Below are 24,590 nucleotides of genomic sequence, written 5' to 3'. Positions count from 1 at the left end.
CCTAACACGACTGTGTCTTCTAATTTCACGCATTTTAAAACTGTTGTTGATCATAATATAGTAGTTACATTAATTTAATACTTTTTTGACAAAAATCAAATTTAGAGCCCTGCCATTGCAGCCAGTAGTATAGAAATTATATACTTTTTTTTTTTTTTAAGTGTCTCTTTTTAGTTCAGAGACAAGGTTGGAGCAAGTGTCTAAGCTGACTACTTGCGAGGTGCGTAACCCAACTATACCCAACACAATACTGATATGTGTGTGTGTGTGTGTGTGTGTGCGCATGCGTGGCAGCATGACTCGGAGGGTATTATTATTATTATTTATTTCTTAGCAGACGCCCTTATCCAGGGCGACTTACAATCGTAAGCAAAAACATTTCAAGCGTTACAATACAAGTAATACAATAAGAGCAAGAGTAATACAATAAGAGCAAGGGTATGATAGCTATATTCCTATACTGAATATACCAGATAATATACTTGTAACATTTATTAAGTCATAAAAAGTTAATCGACTAGGTTTCTGAACCTGATTGAAATGAATGGTAACATGAAGGTGCCATGACTTGTTATGCAACAGTTATTATTAACAATGTCACTTTGTCACAGTAATAGCTGTCAGAACTGGCATAGAACTGTGTCCAGGGTATATTAACCCATCCCTGCAGTGTGTGTTACCTGGTCAGTTACATAGTACTGCACTACTGGTTTTCGTTGTGAATTGTTTTATGTAGGCATTTGTGGTGTCTTGGAATACACTGAAGGATGGTTCCAATATACAGAATTGATTATAGTTGCTGGTGAAACCTGATGGCTTAACTTATTACAAACTACCCTTAAAGAAAATATACGTGGGTCTGGCCTCATTGCCACCCTCCAGAGACTCCTTGGCCAGTCTTTGACATTTCTGGATATGCAAAACTATAATAACATGTCATTAAATGACTGTGCCTTCCTTTTGTATTACCTTCCAGTGAAATCTTTGACTTCAATAAAAAATTCTTATGAGTATTTAATTTAATAGCGTTTGAGAGTTATTGATTGAATTGTTACCAACATTTTCAGCACCTATCTGAATTTGGGATATTGTCAATGAATGACTGAAACATTGCCTTCACAATAGCAAATTCAATATGCTAATCTGTGGAGACAACGAACAAAAGACTGCAAGGAAAATTATTTGGCCATATGTTACTGTTAAACTGGTGACACAATAGCGCAGATGGTCATTGCATTCCATCAGGCTATCAATAACATACGCCAACAATTTATAGCAAAAGAACGTTTAGTAAACGTTGTAAACGTAATCATCAGCCGAACGAGAACAAAACACACACACACACACCATCGTATTAGCAGTCAAGGCGTTCCTTCTTTTTTCAAAACAGTTGTAAACAAAGAAGTCAAGACGCCCCTTTTCATGCCTTTTCCACTAGCACTACTAGCCCAAGTTGTGAATGAAACTGCCAACACGCACGTACGCAAAGGGGCTTGGATTTCAGTGGGAGGAGTTTGAAGTACATGATGTAAATAGTGCAGGGAACAAACATTTAATCGCACAGAACGTAGTATTATCGCAAGTATTAACTACATGGTACACGCATCAGTGACACATACCACTGTGATACCCCTATACTTTAATAACCGTGTATAATAAGCCTTGTTATTATGTTACCAATACCAATTCGCGCCATTTCAGCTCCATTGTGTCCAACAAATATATTGTTTTTGTTCCAAGCCTTTATTGCCCACACTCTTGTGGGAAGTGTAGTTTATTGTTACGTTAAAATTGGATCCAAATGCTTGAGGGATGTGTACAAATTAACTCCAGTTCCCATAATGCCGCATTCTTAAATTCCAGCCCTTTCGCTCTCGGATTGGTTGAATTTGCTTTTAAACATGTACGTTGGCTCCATATATGGCGTTGCTATGTTGTTACGTTGATGGTAATGTTTTTATGTAATGATATGCTAATATCCAGCTGTATGCAGCAGTCGTAGTAAGGCATGCGCAGTTACCTATTAAGAAAACAGCAAGCATTCAAAGTTTTTGTTTGGTAAGTCCTGTAATGTTATTTGACGCATTATTTGAACTTCGAGGGAAAGCTGTTCTGTGTAATATTTCTTGGCATTAGAAAAACGTATTTGATAAATGTGTTGTAAAATGTTGGATGTTTGCATGGTGATCGTACAACAATGGGAGAGCTTGGAGAAGCGTGGCGTGGTAGTAACAAAAAACTACATTGTGGACTTACAACTGTTTCGCGCTTTGTATAAAAACGAAATGCTTAAAAAGGCGGTGGTTGTTGCCTTTTTTTTAAATGTGTTTGCTGATGTAGGAAGCGAGTTGTTTAAAATGTTCATTGGCTCGGTGTTTGAATTAGATGCTGTGTTGCATGCTGTGGGTTAACGCTCCTTATGAAAAAGCACCTCCCCACTTTTTTTTTTTTTTTTTTTTTTTTAGTTTCTTCTTAACTCTGGCGTCTTGGTTACGAATTCAAGTTAGAACTTAAAAGACACTAGTTAGTGATTGGTTTTTTCTAATTTGTACACTATCACGGAATCGTTTTTATAAGTTTTATTTTTTTTCTTAAACACTGTTAGGCACACATCGAACTTACATGATGGCGTCAATACGGAGCTGGAGTGTGGATACAGAGCTTATTCCAATTCCTTATTAGATAGCCTACATTTCTATGCTGTTTCTGTATCTACACCATCTGCATTTCGTGTAGACAGACTGTACCAAGGCAGGGAATATTACGAAAAATCTAGCAAATCATGTTATTAATGTTTGTATGTGTTGAGTTTCAGTTTCGTAACAATTTGCTGTTTCTCATACATTTAATGTTCTCATACACATTCACGATACTAGTACTGTAATGTCACTATAAACTTGTTTTTTTGTTTCGAAAATTGGTATTTAAGCAGTTTTTTTTTTTTTCTTCAATCAGACGACATGGATCATGCGACGATGTCAGCAGCAGTAGAAAGTGGGTTATGTTGTGTCTAGCGTGGGTGCACTAATGCAGTTTGGTGAAATATAGGTCAGTTTTATTTCCTGCACCAGCTTGCGTTTTGGGTCAGAAACTAGCTCCATATTTAATCAAAATCAATTGCTCGTGTACTATAAGTAGGCAATTAAAGTAAAGCAAAATGAATAGCGGTTGTTTTACTTCGTTTGTGTGTTGGTGCCCGCCCCCTTTTATTAAATACCGCGGAAAAATGAAACATCCAGCTAGCCTCGCCGTGTACTCGTGGTAGCACATACTCTCTGTAATACTGTATCAACTTCCCCACATTACGTCATTTCACAACATGTCTGTCTTGTGTGCTATGTTTCTTTGTCATGTCTATAGTACCGCATTTGTGTTGATCTCGGCACCCATCAGCACTATCAGCAAGGGAGATGTTTGGTTTTCATAAATCGAAGATCTATCGCAGCCACGAAGGCTGTTGCATCTGCAAGACGAAGTCTTCCAGCTCTCGATTCACAGACAGCGGGAGATATGAGGAAACCTTCAGACTCTGTTTTGGGTCAGTTACACATCTAACACTGTTATTGTGGACGCGTTGTGATGATCTAACTGTCATTTTGGCGTGATTTAACCACGTATTCATTTCCTAAAACGTGCTTTTATAAAATAGTTAAGAAATAACTTCTGCAATATATATATATATATATATATATATATATATATATATATATATATATATATTGAAGATTGGTGCTCACAATACACATCATGGGCCAACTTTGTGCATTTACAGAACTAAATTAAAACCATCTTACAAGCAGTAGAGTAGGCTTTATTATTATTATTATTATTATTATTTATTTCTTAGCAGACGCCCTTATCCAGGGTGACTTACAATTGTTACAAGATTTCACATTACACAGACATCACAATATTTTACATACAATTACCCATTTATACAGTTGGGTTTTTTTTTAACTGGAGCAATCTAGGTAAAGTACCTTGCTCAAGGGTACAACAGTAGTGTCCCCCACTGGGGATTGAACCCACAACCTTCCGGTCAAGAGTCCAGAGCCCTAACCACTACTTCACACTGCTGCCCTTTATTACTTTCTGATGTGTGTCTAATAAAAGCCCAAACTATTACACTTCTTGCTCATTAGGTTGTTGGAGGACCGGACTGGAGATATCTGCAATGCCTGTGTCCTGCTGGTAAAGAGGTGGAAAAAACTGCCCCTTGAGTCTAAAAAGAACTGGAACCATGTAAGTATTGATGTCCGTAATGTGGGACTTCTACATATTGTACAGTTAGGGCCTGTCTGTTTAATTAACATTGATTAGGATGTTCATTTAGGAAATATCTCTTTTCTGCAAATGAATCATCTCTACTTGTAGAGCTCTTGGACATTGTATAGCTGGAATACTGGTCATCAATAATGGTCATGTGAGCAACCCTCTAAGAGTGCAGTTTTGTTATCTACTTTGTTACAGTGCCATGACTGCTGGGAAATGTGGGTGTGAAGTTTAGTTTCTCTGGTCTGATAACTTGTATACAGAAATATTAACCAAAGAGAATCGTTGTAGGTAGTGGATGCGCGAGCGGGACCAGGCTTCAAACTCATAAAACCCAAAAAGATGAAAAGCAGCGACGTCAAAAAGATGAAAAGCAAGCTCCAGAAACTCCACAAGTTGAAAAGGCAAAGTAAGTAAACCGCAGCATCTTCATACCCGTGGACAAGCAGTCTCACACAGGACTGTATATTGAGTCCTATGGCTCTTTAGGGAAACATGTTTTTTTTTTTTTTTTCTTCTTTAATGTGCACCGAACACAGAACCAATACGTTTTAATGGATTTCTTAACAATATGTACCTTATTGCTGCTCTTCTTTCCAGATTCTGATGCTCACAGCACAGCATCCAGTGCCTCTCCCTCACAGTCTCCCAGCTACAGCAACCACTCTGATGAGGGTTCAGATATCGAAGCCAAGCGCAGACATTCCTCTGCTTCAGGCTTTTCTTTCATAGACCTCACATACTGGAAAAGGTAAAAAGAAGAGCGAATAAACCTAGACTTTTAAAAAGAAATGGTTTGTTTGTATATATTAAAGTATTTTGATCATGATCTAGCAAACCTACATTCTATAAAGAAATACATGATTTTATTGGTATGTTTACTTATAACTTTGTTGTGGAGCCCAACTTTTTTGCCCTGAATTTTACCATTTAAAAGTAATCTTTATACAACCGAGAGCTATACAAAGTAATGCTTATGTAACTGAGAGCATAAGAGATTATTTTTCATACTTGGTTTGACCTGCATGCATTTCTTCTGCGAGTGGGTATGACACAAACCAGTCATTTTTCACATTTAAACTCTACAATTACTTGGTGCGGTTCTTCATTAGCCTGCACTGTGCATATTTAGTGATATTAAAAACGCAGGAAAATGCCTTTTAAAATAAAAATAAAGTATCCATTTCTGTTGTATTGAAATGTTTCTCAAAGCTGAACACAATTGGTTTGTTCTTCTACAGACAAAAGGTGTGCTGTGGCATTATTTACAAAGGTCGTTTTGGGGAAGTCATGATTGACCCTCGGCTTTTCAAGCCATGCTGCGGTGCAAAGAAGTCGGAGACCCTCTCACAGCCAGACGCATCTCCACAGGACCTGAAAGAAGACTGGTAATTGAGGGCGGGTGCTGCTAGCCATTTTCAGCACCCTCCTGGGTGCACCTTAGTGTTGTCTCCAGTGGCAGACTCGCATTTTTATACCCTTTTTTTTTTTTTTTTTTTTTTTTTTTTTTATTAATTCTTGTTTTTATTATTTTTCATAAACTGTAATTAGAACTTAATGTAAATGACTAAAGCCAGTCACATTTTTTTATTTTCATTTTGAAAATCAATTTTGCTGTTTTTTTTTTAATTAAGAAAAACAAAATGCAGTTTTTAAACTATGGGCATTAGTAAAATATTTATAGGATCAGGAGCTTTATTATATCTGGCCTAAAAGTACTCTTTTTTTATTTTTTATATATATATATATATATATATATATATATATATATAGCATTTAAAGACTGTAAATATTTTTTCTTTAATGTGAGCGCCATTTGTAAATACAGTATCTAGATTTTCTTTTGTCAGAGCATTGACTGCCTCGTGTTATTTTTGTCTACTGTAAATACAATGTAGACAAAAATGGTTTCATTATATCCTGATATACATAATATGACACAGACACTCATTGTGTACCATTTCAGATATCGGAGTGGAACCCATTTCTTTTCCAGGTTAAGTAGTAGAGATATGTTGTGTGTTATTCTTCAAAATGTTCTGAAGGTACTTCACAATCGTAAAACCAGTTTCTTTTGTGTAAATGACATCAAATTCAGACACTGTGATTGCCGTCCTCAAGAAAAATAAGAAGACCTTTTATTTTGTTGTGAAACACAGAAAAAATATCCTCACTTTTGTACACAGTTATGTTAGAAAATTTATATTCATGCATAAGATGTCTTAAGCCTTTCTCTTTGATCATTTTTTTTTTAACGGTTTAACAGAATATTGCAGATCTTCTATTAAAACACTTAACATGTCTGTTACCATTTCTATATTCCAACCAATGCACTTCCAGGGCACTGCGAGTGGTGGCTTCTGCGTATTTGTTGCCATGTGCTTGAGTTATCGATTTTATAGCACAGCTATAGTTTCTTTAAATAACATGGCTGTAGTGATGATACAATGTTGGTAATACAGAACTGCTTTAGATTAATCATGGTCTTCACTCATTTAATTCTGCCAAAAGTGGTGCAAATTCAACATTCAAGTCTGTAATCCATTGTTCTAGTTGCTTCTGTGCTTAGCCACATTAGTTTCCCAAAATTATATTTACGTCATCTGATGTGCATACTGTACCTTTGCAGCTTTTACTCCAGCTTATATATATATATATATATATATATATATATATATATGTATATATATACACATACACATTTTGTTACACTGTCCTGAAATAAAAATCTTGATGGGGTTAATGTACAAAACTTATTTTTAAGGGTTGTTGGATTAGTTTTTGTTGCATAAAAACACTTTTAAGTAGAGAAAAAAAAATCTGCGTTGCTCTGAAATACTTTAACAGTGGCATCTTAAATTGTTAATTGTAATTACAATATTAAACTATAATCTAACAATGCCAACCCTAATCCCATTTGTATTGGCCTGTGTTTTGGTTAATTCTGTCAATGTTACGCAAGTCCTGTTTGGATTAAACCAGTGTATGTGCTATTAGTCAGTTAAAACCATTCTTGTAAAGTCAGATTGCTGGCTGTTTCTGTGGTTCCTCCAAATGTGCTCACATACTTATCAGTGTAGGTACACCACTTTTATAGTTTAGACTCCCGTAGTGGTAGAATGTTACATTTTTTGGAAGCAGAGAAAGCTATATTTTGTTATGGCTGCTCTTCTGATAAATCATTTTCAGCGCCAGGCAGTAATTGTGAATTCTCAGTTTCAAATGAAAACGGAAAATATTTAAAAAGTAGCCAGAAGAGAATGATTTTTTATTTTTTATTTTTTATCAGTTTGTATCACTCTTTCAGTATATTGAATCATGAAGTCTCTATGAAGCAGAAGAATCTGTATGTAATTCAGTTTGGTGGTGGCTTTTTTAGTTTAAGAAAAACAGTTACCAAATGATAACTAGTTGAATCTTTGTAGAAAAGGTGTTCTTTCTAATTTACAATGAACAGTAAGGTGCATTTCTTTTTTCAGTTAGCATTTTAGGTGTGCCTTAAACCAGTGGAACTGTGCAACATTTGTCATACTTTTTAAATAAAATGTCTAAGTTTCCAGTGTAATTTATTTTATTTATTTCTCATAAGCTTTCTGTATTCACCTCCTACTGTAAAGAAAACTGTTTTTTAAAATCATTTTATTTTTCTGCACTTTTAAAATATTTGATGTTAAATTGAATGCTATTTTATATATATCTACTGTAATACTTTTGTATTTTAATAAAATATGAAAAATAAATGTTTTGTGTTTTTGTAGAACAAAACAATTGTAGTGAAAAGCAATTTATCGGGGATGCCATTGCAGTATGTTGGGTTTCATATCTTAACTCTTGCATATTGCACAAGAAAATCAATCTGATGACCCTATCCAATTTCAAGGGTCTTCTTGAAAGAAACAAGAATCTGCACAAATCCAAATTTAGCCACCAAATGGCGCTGTTTACCGGTTCTACAAAATACGTTCCAGAATTTGTTCAGTTCGGCCGCTTGTATATCCCACGATTTGTTTTTGTTTGCAAAATCTTTAGGTATCAGGATAATTTGTTGTCATTCCCTACATCACTACGCATTTTATTCAATTGTTATAAAAAAGTACTAGATGATGCATTAATTAGAAAACGCTTTACACAAACAATGTGACCTCTCAAATAAGACATGATAGTTCTTTAATCAAATACGCATGATTCATGGGTTCTATGTCAAAATACAGATATTGATTGAATACAATCGTAGTTGTAGGCCAAATTGTGACAGTATATTTGTTGCGTACGATTTCCCTTGTAAGCTGTTGCTCATCTTTAAGAAGTAAAAGGACGTAAAGTGTTAGTTTTAACAAACTTGTGACAGATTCATATTAAATACTGATGTAATCACTCCCATTCCAATGACAGTCACACGTCAATAGCACATGCGTATTACTCAGTAGGTTATAGCAATATGTGTGTGTAAAGAATTCATATTTGCGCAAGTTTGGAAGTTGGCACGTTCGTTAATATTTGAAGAAGAGTTCCAGCACATACAGTAAGAGGCTCTTGGGAAGGATTTCAAACAGAATGCAGGTACAACTGTCTAAACCACAAGGAAAAAACGCCTACCTTGTATTAGATTGATTAAATCCAATATATAATTTACACGGTTTACTTAAATTTGAAGCTAACACGACCGAGCGGCCAAATATCGACTCCTTACACCTGTATCAAATTCGACCTGTTACTAAACTGATTTTTTTGTAAATGTATCGTTATGTTTTGAGTGAAGGTGAAAATTAAATACAGATCTGTAGCCATATTTTGCCTTTATATATTATCGGTTTATTGGATGCATATTTGTTAATTTCATATTTAATATTTGAAGTTGTGTGCCAAATCAAAATACCCCAACGGTAAGTCTTTATTATTTAGTTTATTACGTTTCTTTTTTTTTAAACTGCGTTGTATTTTTTTTTAGCAAGTTGTATTTCTCCAGCAAAAGGCTTCGTGCCTTTACTGTAAGCGTTGTGAAACCACTCAGTAAAAAAAAAAAAAAAAAAAAAAGTTCTGTTATGTACTGTTTGGGAGTTCTGTTAAATGATCTGTTTGGGAGTTTGTAACACTGAAATAGGGAGGGTTGGGGGAGGGGCGAGGGGCGAGGGGCAACCCCCACCCCACCCCACCCATTTCGCCACCCCCATAGCCTTATTTCTGGTCACTCTTTATTTGTTAGCTAAAGCAGTCCCAAAACGTCACAACAATACCGTTTAGCGGTACTCTAGAAAGACATAATTTTGCTAGTTACAGTATTTTTTGTTTGTTTAAAGAACATATTTCATTGTATCACTGTAGGGGAATATACAGCCAATGGTTTGTGCTTTAGTGAGTATTGTAAACTCAGTGGTAAAAACAAGTTTATGTATTTCTGGGTAGGGGGTGGCTATGATTATGCTGCGACCACTTAAATAGAATTAGCCATATACCACTGACTGCTTTCAGAGAAAAAGACTTTAATCATTTACACCCACCCCCTCCCAAACCAAAACCTAGAGCAGTCAAGAGAGGAACACAGTGAGCTAATTTATGGTTTCTACAACGCATCGGTCAAGACTATTGTGGGCCATTTTGTAAACATAAACATCTCCGAGATAGAAAACAGAGACAAGAGAGGTACTGAAGCACGGGCGCTAAGGTCGCCAAGGTGATTCAGTTGCCTTTCTTTGTGAGGAAAAAAATGTAACCTCCCTTAAATCTGCTTCTCTCGCTTAATTCCATAGAATATTTGCGATTCCCAGGAAGGAGGAGAGTAAAAACGTCTCCAGACCTCAACTGTAACAGTGTAATTTATACATTATTGTCAAAGAAACACATTGCAGGCTCTTTACTCCACACGAATAAGAAGAGTAAGACGTCGTTTATTTTGAACGTTGTTCTCAAGTAGATGCTTGCTTGTGTTCTCGTGGATTCGAAAGGATTGTATAGGTTGGCAGCCCCCAATGTCTACCTTAATCGTTTAAAAATGTACCTTTATTTACTACCTGGAAACGAGGCGGTAGTTGACGAGCGTTTTCTCCTTGTCCTAAAACAAGTGATTAAAACCCTGCCTATCTCTTGTCACACTTTATCCCCGGCTATCCTCTGTGAACTGGTCCATGAAATGCTTTCATGTTTAGCGTGCTTTGAGTTGCCTCGCCCGTTGGGGTGGGGGGGGGGGTAGCCGAATACTCACTTTTTCATTCTCTCTCTCTCTCATTCTCTCCCTCCCTCTATCTCTCTCTCTTTTTTAAAAAAAACCTTCGTCAGGTCTGCTGACAGAATAGCATGGAAATGCGGCTGACACTTGGCCATTTTCTCAGTGCAAACGCGTCCTTGCGAGAAGACACCTATCCTCGGATCATATCATTATGGGAGCTGTTTGTTTTGTCAGGCACTTTTGTTTGTTTTTCCTCTTGTTAAATACTCGTCAAAGCACTGCAACTGCAGGGATTCGGGGTAAGTTTCCCTATGTGACGGGGCTTCTTGCACATATTTTCATGGTAACTTTGAAAATAATAGCTAACTATTAATTTTAATTTATAAGAAAACATCCCAGTACATTTAATTTCCTTTTGAAATTAGGTTGATGCTATGTTTTACATTTGCTTGTGGTTTTATCATTTGTACCATTTGTAACGGATAATGTTCTTTTTTTATTTTCTACTTTTTTTAGTTGTATTTTTTTTAAACGAATGCTTTCTTTATTGGTCCATTTTGTTTTTTGTTTGTTAACATGCAAGGTTTTACACAAACACCTTAACTGGGTTAGCAATGGTTTTGGAGAAGACGAATCTGAATGTGTTTTTCTTTAATTAATTTAATTGTTTTGTTTTTTGCACTTCATCCTTGTGATGTGATATGTGATGTTATGAGTTTGCTTGGTTACGTTTGCTAGAATATGTTTAGAATTAACTTTGAACAGTCAAACATCATGCAGTGTGCTATACCATCTTAATTAATTTTTAACGATCGTTTCAGACTGCTTGCGCTACATCCCTCAATTCAATACGTTCTCGTTTTGTAATTAAACCACCCTTTATCCTTTTATTACATTGCTCTTTTGTCTTCTTTTACTTTGGTTAAGAGGAGAAGTCCTCTTTGAGCACAGAGGTAAATAGAAACGATCTGTGGTCAGTCGTCAGCTGGTTTGACAGACTCAGGTAAATAATCGGGGTTTTATCTGATGCTAACGGTGGAAGACCAAACAAAGCGCAACAACCTATGAGCGAGCGCGCTTACACAAGTCTATCGTAGATACATCACGTCACTTAATGCTGTTGTGGAAGCTTTCTTTCCGATAAGACATTACCTACTGTGAATGGAGTTATAAACGTGTTCTTTATTTTTGCTTTTGTTTTACAGATGTAGATCACTGCGCTGAAGGAACAGATGCCTGTCATTTAGACGCTATTTGTCAAAATACACCAAAGTCTTACAAGTGCACATGTAAAGCAGGTTACAAGGGCGATGGAAAGCGATGTGAAGGTAAACTATATATATATATATATATATATATATATATATATATATATATATAAAATTTATGACAAAAGCATGCATGGGTAGTTCCTGCCAAGTTTATTCTTGTTAGCTGAGAGATCATTATCTATCATTTAAGCCTAGAAAGGGAAGCACTAGTGGAGGAAACCGTGCAGACGGTTTGCTCGCTTATCTACACCCTCAACAAAACAACACAGCCAGCTGTTTAATTCAGCTAGAAATATTTGATTTGAATGGCAATTTATGCTGTTAACATCCAAAACGTATTATATATGGGCCGTAAAGAAGACAGGACTATTAATAGTTTTTTCTGTATTTCTTTTGTTTTCTAAAGAAAAATACATATCTGATAAAAAAAAAAAAAAGTTTTTGCTTTTGAGTATATGTGTATGTACTGTATGTAAATGTGTGTGTGTGTGTGTGTGTGTGTGTGTGTGTGTGTGTCTGTGTGTGTGTGTGTGTCTCTGTGTGTGTGTGTCTGTGTGTGTGTGTCTGTGTGTGTGTGTCTGTGTGTGTGTGTGTGTGTGTGTGTGTGTCTGTGTGTGTGTCTGGGTGTGTGTGTCTGTGTGTGTGTGTGTGTGTGTGTGTGTGTGTGTGTATGCTGTGCCATTTCTACCTAGTGCTGGAATAACAAGCATTCATCCCCATCACTTGTGTCCCATTTCTTAGATGTTGATGAATGTGATAATGAAAATGATGGGGGCTGTGTACACGAATGTAACAACATTCCAGGCAATTACCGCTGTACTTGCTATGATGGATTCATGTTAGCACATGATGGACATAATTGTTTAGGTAAGAAGCATTTCATATACCATACAATCCATAGAACAAGCGTTATATAATCCATGTAGTTTCATAGGTAGAGGTGGTAAATAGGTGTTGCGTGCATGCAAATACACCTGCAGTGACGTTTCTGTACACATTGTAATAAGGTTGAAAATAGTTTTCCTTGTACATTGAGTGAAACTGATGTCACAATTTTTTTTTTTAACAGTTTAGTTTTTATATGTATTCATATTCCATGTAGTCACATTATACAAGCCTGGCAAACACAACACCAGCCCTTAGTCAGTGCAAGGGTTTACTGGAAAATCAAAGAAAGAGGTTTAATTGCTTTTTTGTATTGTGGCCATGTTGTTTTATTCCTTTAGACAGTAGGGATCCAGAGGAACTGTGTCCATGGTTTCTCAGAATGTCTCCTAGGTAAAGATTTTTGCAAGTATTTGGTCTATTTTGTGGTCTAAACAGTAAAAGCTGTGGTATTTAGCACTTGCAAACTAAGGCCTTTGCAAATTCAAGTTTGACTTCCAGGGGCTAAGTGCCACCTCATAGTTTTTAACACCGTTGAGTTAATAGCCGAGGTTTGAGGTCTGGGAGCAAAGAAGGCAGTGGCTGGACTGAGAAACCGCTGCCATACAGCAGCAAAGCAAACTTGTACTAATCATCTATTTTAAGAAATATACTTTAATACTGACAGAGGAACTGGCCACTCACTTGACATAACTGAGAACTTGAAAATCCTTATGATCCGTAAAATTCTGAAAAACAGGGCATTAAAAGCTAAATGACTTATAATGCTGTAATAACGTTTGTATGTATTTTGTTCTCATCTGTAACAGTAAATTGGCGGTTAATGTAGAGATTGTATTTTTCTTTCAGATGTGGATGAGTGTGCGATGAACAATGGTGGCTGTCAGCATGTTTGTGTCAACGTAATGGGCAGCTATGAGTGCCGGTGTAAACAAGGCTTCTTCCTGAGTGACAACCAGCACACATGCATCCATCGCTCTGCAGGTGAGTTCCCTGGATGTGTTGGCAATGCCTTTCCAACATGCTTCATCCATCGCTCTGCAGGTGAGTTCCCTGGATGTGTTGGCAATGCCTTTCCAACATGCTTCATCCATCGCTCTGCAGGTGAGTTCCCTGGATGTGTTGGCAATGCCTTTCCAACATGCTTCATCCATCGCTCTGCAGGTGAGTTCCCTGGATGTGTTAGGAATTGCCTTTCGAACATGCTTCATCCATCGCTTTTTAAATCCTGTCTTTTGTGTTTGACACCAAAGTAATTCAGTTTTGGTCGTACGTTTCTGACACAACGTATTCAGTCCAGTGTCCGTTTTATCAGTACTGTAATTTAACATTCCTGCTTATAATGGTGTGTTTAACCAAAGCAGAGTTTAGGCAGCACATGAATGCCAATCCATTTTCAGATGTGCATTGTGGAGAGGAATTGCTATTGACACCATACTAGGATGTTTTTCTTTCTTGTCAAACACATGCTTATTGGAATCCTCCCATAACTCATTTTAATACAAAGATGTTTCTGCTGTGACATGTTGAGGCCAGGTTTTGTCTTCATGGAGAGTTTGGCTTCACCTGCATGAAACAATAGGAAGTAACTGTGACATTACTGTTTTTATAAAAGTTGACCACAGTAAAAGCATAGCAAAGAATAGTGAAAGCATTGTAAAGAATAGCAAGGTAAGGTGAAGCATATTAATAAACATGGCAAACCAGGGTAAACTATGATAAATGTATAGTTCAACCATAAGAAAAGCATAGGAAACTGCAAAAATACCATGACAAACCTTTAGAAGTGTAGTAATGGAACTTGCCTGCCAGAAAATATTTTGCTAAAGCTTTGCTGAAATTCCTAACTTCCATTCTATACGTCCCGTACATGAGCTGTTTACTGCTGTGGGATCTTTTGTACCAGGTTGCTTAATCACAGAGCTAGAGAGCTCCTCATTGTATTCCTTACACCTGGGTGTTAAGTGTCCTGAACCCTGAAGCATGTAACTCGTTTGATTAGTTCCTCCAGCTGCATGGAGGATCCTATGTGTGCAAAAGGAAGTTTTTATCCTAATTGTAAAGTAAATGAATTAATGGTGCGAGTGCTTTCTTAACACCTCATATCTGATTACGGTAATTTAAAGAGAGTATTTTTTTTTTTTTTTTTGGTCTAGCAGTGTCGCACGATGACGGGAGAATTATTAGGCTAATTTGTAAGTTTATGTTATGTAGATCTGTGATTGACAGCATAATAGTAGATGATAGCTTTTAAGTTGGGTTCTTTTTTCTCTTTTGTATTATCTGTAGGATTGTGGGTGTATAGAGAGTTCAAACTGTGGGAAAGGAACCCATGGTCTGTTGGAAAAGAATACGTTCATAATTGCAGCATGCAAAGTCTTTTGTGTGCTGCGTTTTAGATAAGAATAGAACACCGTTTTCTGTGCCTGTAACTTTCACCTCGCTCGTTATTTTATTTGATTTGATTTTAAATGGCACATTACTTTTCAGCTAAATCAAATACAAAAATCATTTCCAGCAGGTTTTAAATCCAAGGAGCTCTGTGAAGATATTAATTCCAATATAGACACTCATTCTGAAGCGCATAGGCAAAAACGAAATTTCAGAGAGCAATATGATTATTTGAATAATATTAATAATCAAAGATCAAAGAAGAGCATACTTAAAGCAAAGGTGAACAAAGTTGCTGGTGCAAATATAAAAACAATTTATTTTAAGGCTACTTGACACACTCTTTTCACATGTTTGCAACAAACCAATTGTTTCTGTTACTTTTTGACTTGTTCGCCTTTGATGAAAAGCATTTGCTTGGGCCGCATATGGTTTCTGTCTTTTGTCCGTGTATTTTTTTCTTCCTTTTATATACACAAAGTAATGCTTCTTGGGATGACATTTTGTGTTGTGTGTCCGATGGCTCTGTGGCACTTGAAAGGTAGTGAAATGCATGGAATTTCCTGAGGCTACTGCATCAGATGTATTATGTGAGGCCCCATGCTGAAATGTTTGCTCAGATGAATCAAGGATCATGTTCTTTGTACAGAATATTTTGTTAAAGTTTCTATAAGATGCACTTTAGGCCAACAAATGTGTACAGATAAACAGTTTAAAATCATATTTTTTTGTGGCTTCATTGCAGTATTTAGATACCATGTAAAAATATAAAATATGTATGCGGTTACTGTATAGATATATATCTATATTATATATAAAGCATTGCATGATGGCACTTCTTAGTGGGTGATATCATATACTACCCAATCATTAAAATCATTTTGTAATGATAATATGGTTTTTAAAAAGGAATTTGCTAAAAATGTAGGACTGGCGATGTATATGTGAAGAATCTCTTATAATAGTTATTTCTTTCGCTTGTTTTTCATCAGTGTTTTTTCACTGTTAAGGTTACTGAGACCCACAAGAAAAGACCCAGAGTGTAGCCCCAAAGGCTCTGATGCCACTGAGTGACAGAACTGCATATCAGAATTTTACAGTTGTATAACCTGAGGGTTCTCCATTAGAAAGTCTCTCTGTGTTTCTATGATGACTTAAGATTTCTTAAATGTCGGGAGCTTCTTAAAACTGGACTGGTGAAATAAGACATTTAAAAGCAGTTTACTACTGTGACGAATAAATATGGCAGTGAAGCATTCCCAGGGAACACAGTCTTTTTAGTGAAGCAAACCACATTTTTGGTTCCACTGGAAAAGGGAGGGATGTAAAAGAGGAAGCAGTCTAACTGTCATTTTCTTTCTTAGGCCTTTTAAATATGACTATCGAAGAGTTACAATAATTTATTTCTACTATAAGAGAGGGAAAACATACAATTTGGAGGTTTAAAATGATTGGCTTGCAAGAACAGATTTGTGCTGTTTTCTCTCCATTACTCTAATTTAATTTAGAATATATAAAACTATGTGGAACTGTTTTTCAACAAAGAACATGATCAATTATACTACACATTAAACAATGTATAATTTTAATAAAATATATTCCGTTGTAATATAATTTTTCTAGACAAGACAATGCTTTCCAATTATTTCAAAAATTGAAAGCTTTAAGGTTCACACTCGTTTTTAAGTATGTTTTTCTTCGTCTAGTCTTGTTGTGTTTTACTACAACAAAATACCTGAGTTTTGTTTTGAAAACTATGAAACTAGTCTCACTAACAGGTTTTTCTAACACATTCTTCAATTAAGAGTAACTAGACATACATGCATTATGATAATATGGCTACTTCATTTTAACAACACTGCTAATTACATTGGTAAAATGCTACATAGAAAGAGAAACGGTAACACTTACTAAAGGTTAATAAATGGACTGTTTTTTATTATTGCCTGTAGGGTATCTTTTAACATCTTAATTGGTCACAGCCTTTAGCCACAGCCTGCTGAGTCCTGTCTGCACTGTCACTTTCATCCCAGCAGTGCAGATTAATAGCGGGTGTGTGAACAGTTTGTACCTGTCAGGAAGACACATTACAAAACGTTTCAGCTTACAACTGACATGCAACAAGGATCAGTGCTCGAGCTACCAGCATGAAGTCTGTTGTGTTACTGACTCCACTGGGTCCGCTGCCTTCTGAACAGCAGTGTGGAGTAGTGGTTAGTGCTCTGGACTCTTGACCGGAGGGTTGTGGGTTCAATTCCGGGTGGGGACACTGCTGCTGTACCCTTGAGCAAGGTACTTTACCTAGATTGCTCCAGTAAAAACCCAACTGTATAAATGGGTAATTGTATGTAAAAATAATGTGTACAAAATAATGTGATATCTTGTAACAATTGTAAGTCACCATGGATAAGGGTGTCTGCTAAGAAATAAAAAAAATAAAATAATGTGCATGTCGTTTGGGAAGGAGCAGGCAGCAGAACTGACTTAGTTTGCACAGCATTGAGTGTAGGGAGAGAGCGAGTGCTTTGAAATAATGCTTATTTAGTAATTAAAGTTGATCCGCTGTGGTCACTTGTTTTTCTGGTATATTCTATTATCGTCAGTCGTAACAGAATATGCACCTCACATTAAATTACAATAACTTGTAGTTCCAGTACTGTCTTGTTAATCTTTTCTTGAAATTAAAAATTTTAAAAAAGGTACCAGTAAATCAAAGTCACTGTAATGAGCCCTATATAGTAACCGCATGCATTTTTTAAAAAGATGCTGAAAACCAGTATAGAGAGCGTTACATTTTGAATTCAGTATGTTTAGGCAAGATCAGGTTCTGTTTTATCATACTCTAAACAAATAAATATACATTTTAATGCACTTCTAGTTAATGCGCTTCAAAAAAGGAAATAACTATTCTTGGTTTTACAAGAATGCTTCCTTCATATAAAATAACTACAGTGAGCTGTCATGGTTAATAACAAAATTATGATGTCACCTTTTTCATGTGCAATTGGGTTTAACCCTAATAAGTAATTCAGGGGGTAAAAATTAATCCTAACATATGAATTAATCCTAACATCTGAACCCCTCATAATATATTATTATTAACAGTAGGATGCAGGAATACAACATTATATAACAGGCAACCTATAGTGTGTCATTAAAATGATATTGCAACATGTTGCTACCACTTGTTAATAATGGTCAGCCTCTTTAATAACTTGCTTTTAGAGGCTTATCAATGGACCCCTAAAGGAAAGTATGAGCAAGTTTGCTTCCCTGTAGCTTCTCCTCCATACATCTCTGATAATTACCCACATGGTTCTCTTTCACAGAGGGAATGAGCTGCATGAACAAAGATCACGGCTGTGCCCACATCTGCAAGGAGACTCCGAGAGGAGGCGTGGCTTGTGAATGCAGACCTGGTTTTGAGCTTGCCAAGAACCAGAGGCACTGCATCTGTATGTGCAACCTTGTATTGTTCTATTGCATGGGTATTTTTTTTAATGTAATGGTTAGTTTAAACTTGATGATACAATCTGTTATGAATACAATGAAAAGATCATCTCTTCCCAATTCTGATTGTCTTCTAATTTTATAAGTTTATATACCAGCTATTTAATATGATATATTGTTTATTTAACTATAAACCTTTTTTGTGAACATGTATCTGAGGATTTATTAGTTTGTTCATAACATGCTCTACTTGCTTGGATCCTTGTGAACAACACAACAGAACTTCATTAAAACCAATGAGCACATTTTACTTCCTGATGATGTGACCGTACTTCATGGAAGTCTTAGTGTGCAGTTGTTTAATCCCTAGCCTGTTGAACCTGTTTCAGGTTTAATTACTGTGTTTACTGTCTGATATCAAAGTGCTGATATTTTATTTAGTGACGTGCAATCATGGAAACGGTGGCTGTCAGCACACCTGCGATGATGCTGATCATGGACCGATTTGTGGATGTCACCGGAAGTATGCCCTCCACTCTGATGGGAAAACATGCATAGGTAAGTGAGTAGGGAACCTGAGCTATATGAGAAATCAGTGAAATATTTGATTAGGTTAAGTAAATGAGTAAATGGGTGCCAATAAGAAGATCTGAGATGGTCTGGGTCATTAAAACAGCTTGATCTAATTTAGTGATTATAAGAAATGTCAAAAAAAAAAAAATAATATATATATATATATATAAACAAGTGTATAAACTACGTGCAACAGAAGCTCTTTTGTTTTTTCTGTTTAAACCGTGTATGCCTGGCTGTTCATGGATTAAATGTGTATTTTCCAAACTATTAAAACTTAGATCGGGAAAGAATGAAAGTATTTTGTATCCACAATGCCGGAAACATCCAGTACCTACAAAAAAGATTTCCCACCTTGTATACATTTCTGTTTTTCTGTTTCTTCTTTCGTTTTCCTGTCCTGAACTCCCACCCTCAGTTTATTGCCTGTCTTGTCTGTAACTCAAAGGCAAAACCCCCACTTTCTCTGCGATTGGAAACCAAGTAGTCTCTGTTGCAGTCAAGTTCTCAAGCCACCGAATCCCCACCTCATACACGTAGCATCGAGAACCCGAGACATCTCACAGCTCAAAGAGCACACCTCGTCTCTGGAGGAGAGCATAGATGAGTTTGCCATTGATCCCGATCCATCGTTCAAATGACTCTTGCTTGAGCACTCCAATTTGATGCATGTGAGGCTGTGTCTGGAAATACAATTACATTGCTTGTTCTTGAACTAAACTGAGCGAAATTAACACAAACCATTTACTGTAAGCTTCCATGTTGCAGTTATAAATGTCAGTGATAGTAAAAACAAGCATACCGCCTCTAAGAAAGCTCCACACATTGCTTGCAATGGATACGTAACATTGAATACTGGTATTTCCTTGCTGGTCAGTTATAGACAAGCAGAAAACCAGCTCTGCAGCTAACATCTCTTTTGTGCATGCATTTCCTTTCTTTAGTTGCTATGTATGTGACATTCACTTTCTATCTCTTTATGTTGCTCGATGTCCAAGATCTTGCTTTGGCTTTCCAGTATGTTTAAGCAAGCTTTTTTTTATTTTTATTACATTTGTATATTTTTTTCTCTCTCCAGTGAAATTGTGTAAGTGTGTCTATGTCAATTTGCATTGCTTTGTGTTTAACCATTGTTATCCTGTAGTCATGATGTGTGATTTGAGCCGCTACACGTACTAAACTGAACAGAGAAAGAAAAAAATAAAGAATTGTCTAAAACTTTGAAGAATTCCACCGTTGTAGCACAATCTCCTTTAGCTGACGCATCTGAATTGGTTGACCGACTGCCATCTATTTGTGTTATAGAGAAGGATGAGGCTGCAGTTGAGAGCTCAGTGTACAATACCACGTCAGTAGCTGATGTGGACAAGCGGGTGAAACGGCGACTGCTAATGGGTAACATGTTTCTGTTTCTCTGTCACTGCTTTATCTTTGCTTTTATTTGTATTAGTATTCTTGCCTTGAACTAGATGCCATCACACTACCCCATTGGCAAACATTGTGCTGTGCATTTGACATCAGTTTACTGCTCCTTGTCTAGCATTGCCTTCGCCTTCACCTTTATCCAACACTTTGCATTGATATTCTCCCGGGATGCTAGAATAGGTCCAAGGATTGCTAAGTACAGGAGATTATGATGCAAGATACTCTTCAGTTTGGTTTGCAGTACTATGCTTGAGCTATAAAGGTTTCAGTTATATAACCTTTTCAACTTTACCAACACCGAGGAGGTCTAGATTTCTTTTCAGGACACCACGTCTCAGAGATGCAGGCAGAAACTACCGTGTATCTGCATTTAGATTGTACACAGACGAGTGGCATTAACAAAATAACATGATCAAAGCTACGTAAGATTATAAATGAGCATTTAAATAAAAAGTTACATGTACTTAATATTTAATCTCCAGTAAAAAAAAGAGAAATGCATTATTGGGTGCTATTGGGTGCAGGTGAGTTGCAAAGTATAAAGATTGTATTCACTAATCATTAGCACGTGAGTTATTGCATTGCAGTGTTATGCATGTACCGTTGTGCTGGGTGGTATGTAGCAAAAAGCTGTTTTGTATATAAAAAAACAAGCAACACAAATACACTGAAATTGGAACCCATGATAAAGTCTAATAAAAAAGACTGAGAAGTGATTTGTTAATGAAGTGGGTGTGCTTGATGATATTAAGAGATGCTTTACAGCTACTCTCTTGAAATGAACCCTTCTTGTAAAACAGCCCGTATTACATTTATATTACTGAGATTGTGAAACCCTGTTCTACAGTTGCCAGTGCTGAATAATTCCATTGATTTTTTGGATGATAACAGGATATTGAATGATAAATATAACATTCCTGTTTTTTGTTTTTTTTTAACAAACTGTGAAATGGCTACATGCCCGCTTTTTCTAAAAGGATTTCCCCTCAATTCTGCTGCGTTGACAAGGTGCCAGTGCTGTCAATTTCACATGTGTACTTACCCACCAAATGGGATAGTGTGATGGTGTAGCTTTTTGTAAAACTGTCAGTTCAGCAAGGTGCTTCTTCTTGATTTTACCATCTTTGCTTCTACTCAAAATTGCAAACAGCAACAGTCATGTAAGACAATCTAGTTTTGTTTGGTTGTAGTGGGTGCATTGCCCATGTCATTTGCCTTAATTTTGCCCACAGTGGAAAAAAACCAGGCCCTTTATATGACTGCTTCCATAATACAGTTCTAATTTTATATTATCAATTCTGAACATGTTTAATGCATTAGTTTTAAAATGCATTGCTAAACCTGAAAAGTGTCTTCCCTGTTGTACTTTCAGAAACGTGCGCGGTTAACAATGGAGGCTGCGATCGCACATGTAAAGACACTTCTACCGGCGTTCGGTGCAGCTGTCCAGGAGGATTTACATTGCAGACTGATGGAAAGACCTGCAAAGGTTAGACACCTGAAATGATTATTATCTGATATCATATATGCAAACAGGGGATCTTTAAGTAAAGCATATATGGTGTATATTAGGTGGGTTCACTTCCTTATATCTTGTGACAATTTCCCCTTCAGTCACTGTGTGTATAATTGTACCACGTTAAGTTTCTTATCCATGTATCTTTATGAACTCCATAAAGTTCACACAAACTGTTTTAAAGTGAAATTTAAAAATCTGGAGCGAAGCGGATATTATATGTTCTTCTGGATGTAGTTACAGTAGCTTGTCCAGCAGAGCAGGGTAAAAGCTCTTCTGGCTGGCCTCAAGGGTTGTTATTTTGCAATCTTCAAGTTGCCTTGGGTTTGCAAACAAACATTTAGCATGTCACACTGATCACATATTCAACAACTCCCACCCACCAGAAACCTATGGCAGCTTTGAGGTTTAAAATTATAAACCTCCCACACACCTACCTACCACAGTTCTTAAAGTATTACTTTTCAAAACTTAGTATGAAGTATTTTCTAGATTCATTCATAACAAAAGACACTTTCTTACAAGACCCCCACTTTCCTGTGTTGCTGAGTGTGACCCTTAAGTTTTTCACCTTGCAGATATTGATGAATGTCAGTTCCATAATGGAGGATGTGATCAATTCTGTAAAAACACGATTGGGAGTTTTGAATGCAGCTGCAAAAAGGGATTCAAGCTTTTGACAGATGAGAAATCTTGCCAAGGTAAGTGAATTATGTTTTCATAGTATGTGTGTTCAGTTCAAATCACAATTTTTTTAAAACATAAAAATAGAATAACAATAGATCACTGAGATTAGACTTATCTGTTTCAGTAGGGAATGCAAAACATTATGCTTAAAATTGGAAAATGGGAAAACAAAATATTGGGCTAGAAAATAACTTGTTTCAGCTTGTGGGATTCCTTAACGGTGCCTCATAGAAAATCTTTGCTTTTCATAAAACTAAACTAACTTTGATGTATATTTTGATACATGGGTCAATGATGTGCAAAACATGCTACCCTCACTCCTCCCACTTATTCTCGACTAAGGGGTAAATTTGCCACACAGGATTTCAAAGTCTGCAAATGAAAGTCATTTGGTCATTTTTGCCAATTAAAGTTTTCAAATCACCAGCATAGAGCACTATGAGGTAAAATGGTGGAGGGATGATTGGTTAATACTGTACCAGTTTGGCTAAAACAAGCATAGATAATAGTAACCTAACAATTAAATAATATATTGTATTTAATGTAAGTATACTATAGAGTTGTCATGCTTGGCAGCACCCCATCTTGAGGTATATTGAATCAAAAAGTGCTGTGCAGCATAATTAGTCATTGTATTTTCATGTTTTATAGCCCTCCCATCTTCCAGTCATACGAAAACACCCCCCAAAACACATAGCTGCATTTTTAGCAACAGTCAAAAACACAAATAAACAATACCTCTAGAAAGGTCAATAGAATTGGGATTTATTGTACTTTACTTTTTGATTGAATATCATCCAGTGAGAACAGACGTCAATAGGAGACCTGCATGGGTGCCCAGATATAAACCTTCCACTGGACCTACAAATACAAGTCTTTACACTGGGCACCATTGGAAGCAAGTTACACAAAATGGCAACCAAATCAAATATTTCAGATGAAAAAGCCATTTTTCATAGTGCTTTCCTGCTGTACTGTATAAAGCTCTGAGTCCCTCATTTTAACTGTTTGACCAGATAAAATAGTAATTAGAAATAGGCACTGATTGTCTGTCCCAAAAGCTACACGATGTGTCTGCCAAAGTAAAGCCAGTTATGCAACTGACTTATTCCATTTCCTAGACAACCAGTTATTGTCAATGATGAATCCCTAAAAATGGTGTCATTTAGCAGAGATGGGATCTTCTAAAATGTGGCTTAACACTTGACATAATCGTTTTTAATCAGACTTGGCAATACAAATATTGACCCAGCAGCGACTGTGCTAGCTTGGGAGATGTGATCTTTTAAGCTAAAGCATGTCTTCTGACTTTGTCTATTTCATTTCATTTAGGGTGCATTATAATACAGCAGATGTGTTGGGCTCCATTATGTTTGCAGAATTCTAATGCATAGCCTTTCTCTGGCAAAGTTTATTTACCGGTTGTCGTAAGCCTTTGGGAGTTGATTTATTGCTGAAGAGCTTGAATGTTGGCTGAATTACACTTCCAAACACATCCTGTGTTTATTCTGATGATCGTTATTTAATTGCAGATATCGATGAGTGCTTCTTTGAAAGAACATGTGACCACACCTGCGTTAATTACCCAGGAAGCTTTGAGTGTGTGTGTAATAAAGGATTCACCCTGTATGGGTTGGCACATTGTGGAGGTAACATTGGAAGAACAAACCCACCCTAACAGGAACACTTGGCTTGAATTGGATACTAGATACGTTTCACAGCATCACTATAAAACGTATATTGTATCAGAACCACTATAAAACCACCATAACGTACTGTAATTGAAAAACAGCATTTCAAGGGACTGTGACTCGTAGCCACTTGACACTTTTGCTGTAATTATTGATACATTTTAAATAGCATTATAGTAACAAATATTATCACAATAGAATACAATGACAAATATGTTATGAGCACTTATACTTGAATATGCTTATTATGTCAGTTTATGCACATA

The 24,590-nt window shown here is 36.4% G+C and overlaps 2 protein-coding genes across 4 annotated transcripts in view; both read left to right on the top strand.

Moving 5' to 3' along the window:
• The first annotated feature begins 1,942 nt into the window (after window positions 1-1,942).
• Window positions 1,943-8,012, top strand: LOC117432169 (SIN3-HDAC complex-associated factor-like). Of its 2 annotated transcripts, none has more exons than XM_034053694.3 (6): window positions 1,943-2,058; window positions 3,361-3,538; window positions 4,143-4,242; window positions 4,564-4,681; window positions 4,873-5,023; window positions 5,514-8,012. In XM_034053694.3, the coding sequence occupies exons 2-6, from the start codon at window positions 3,411-3,413 to the stop codon at window positions 5,662-5,664; spliced, it is 648 nt and encodes a 215-aa protein (XP_033909585.2). In that variant the 5' UTR covers window positions 1,943-2,058; window positions 3,361-3,410; the 3' UTR covers window positions 5,665-8,012. The 2 variants fall into 2 exon arrangements, with proteins under 2 accessions (XP_033909585.2, XP_058858356.1); XM_059002373.1 differs by lacking the exon at window positions 1,943-2,058 and adding an exon at window positions 3,030-3,048.
• A 2,038-nt stretch (window positions 8,013-10,050) lies between these two features.
• LOC117432152 (signal peptide, CUB and EGF-like domain-containing protein 2) overlaps window positions 10,051-24,590 on the top strand; it is a 30,760-nt gene continuing 16,220 nt past the window's right edge. The window contains exons 1-11 of one of the 2 annotated variants that reach the window (XM_034905135.2): window positions 10,051-10,145; window positions 10,546-10,734; window positions 11,641-11,763; window positions 12,448-12,573; window positions 13,441-13,575; window positions 18,312-18,437; window positions 18,874-18,990; window positions 20,311-20,400; window positions 21,803-21,919; window positions 22,525-22,647; window positions 24,166-24,282. In XM_034905135.2, the coding sequence (XP_034761026.2) occupies window positions 10,647-10,734; window positions 11,641-11,763; window positions 12,448-12,573; window positions 13,441-13,575; window positions 18,312-18,437; window positions 18,874-18,990; window positions 20,311-20,400; window positions 21,803-21,919; window positions 22,525-22,647; window positions 24,166-24,282 (1,162 nt within the window). In that variant the 5' untranslated portion in view covers window positions 10,051-10,145; window positions 10,546-10,646. Of the gene's footprint in view, window positions 10,146-10,478; window positions 10,735-11,640; window positions 11,764-12,447; window positions 12,574-13,440; window positions 13,576-18,311; window positions 18,438-18,873; window positions 18,991-20,310; window positions 20,401-21,802; window positions 21,920-22,524; window positions 22,648-24,165; window positions 24,283-24,590 lie in introns of those variants that run through there. The other variant, XM_059002428.1, reaches the window with a different exon arrangement.

Source organism: Acipenser ruthenus, chromosome 27, assembly GCF_902713425.1.
Source record: "Acipenser ruthenus chromosome 27, fAciRut3.2 maternal haplotype, whole genome shotgun sequence".
NCBI classification, from domain to species: Eukaryota; Metazoa; Chordata; class Actinopteri; order Acipenseriformes; family Acipenseridae; genus Acipenser; species Acipenser ruthenus.
The sequence above is the reverse complement of the archived record's forward strand: the minus strand, read 5'-3'. Positions and strand labels throughout refer to the sequence as shown.

Coding starts and splice junctions, on each gene's coding strand:
- LOC117432169 (XM_034053694.3), top strand. CDS start 3,411: ATGTTTGGTTTTCATAAATCGAAGATCTATCGCAGCCACGAAGGCTGT. Junction 4,682..4,872: donor CCACAAGTTGAAAAGGCAAA/GTAAGTAAACCG, acceptor TCTTCTTTCCAG/ATTCTGATGCTCACAGCACA. Junction 5,024..5,513: donor GACCTCACATACTGGAAAAG/GTAAAAAGAAGA, acceptor GTTCTTCTACAG/ACAAAAGGTGTGCTGTGGCA.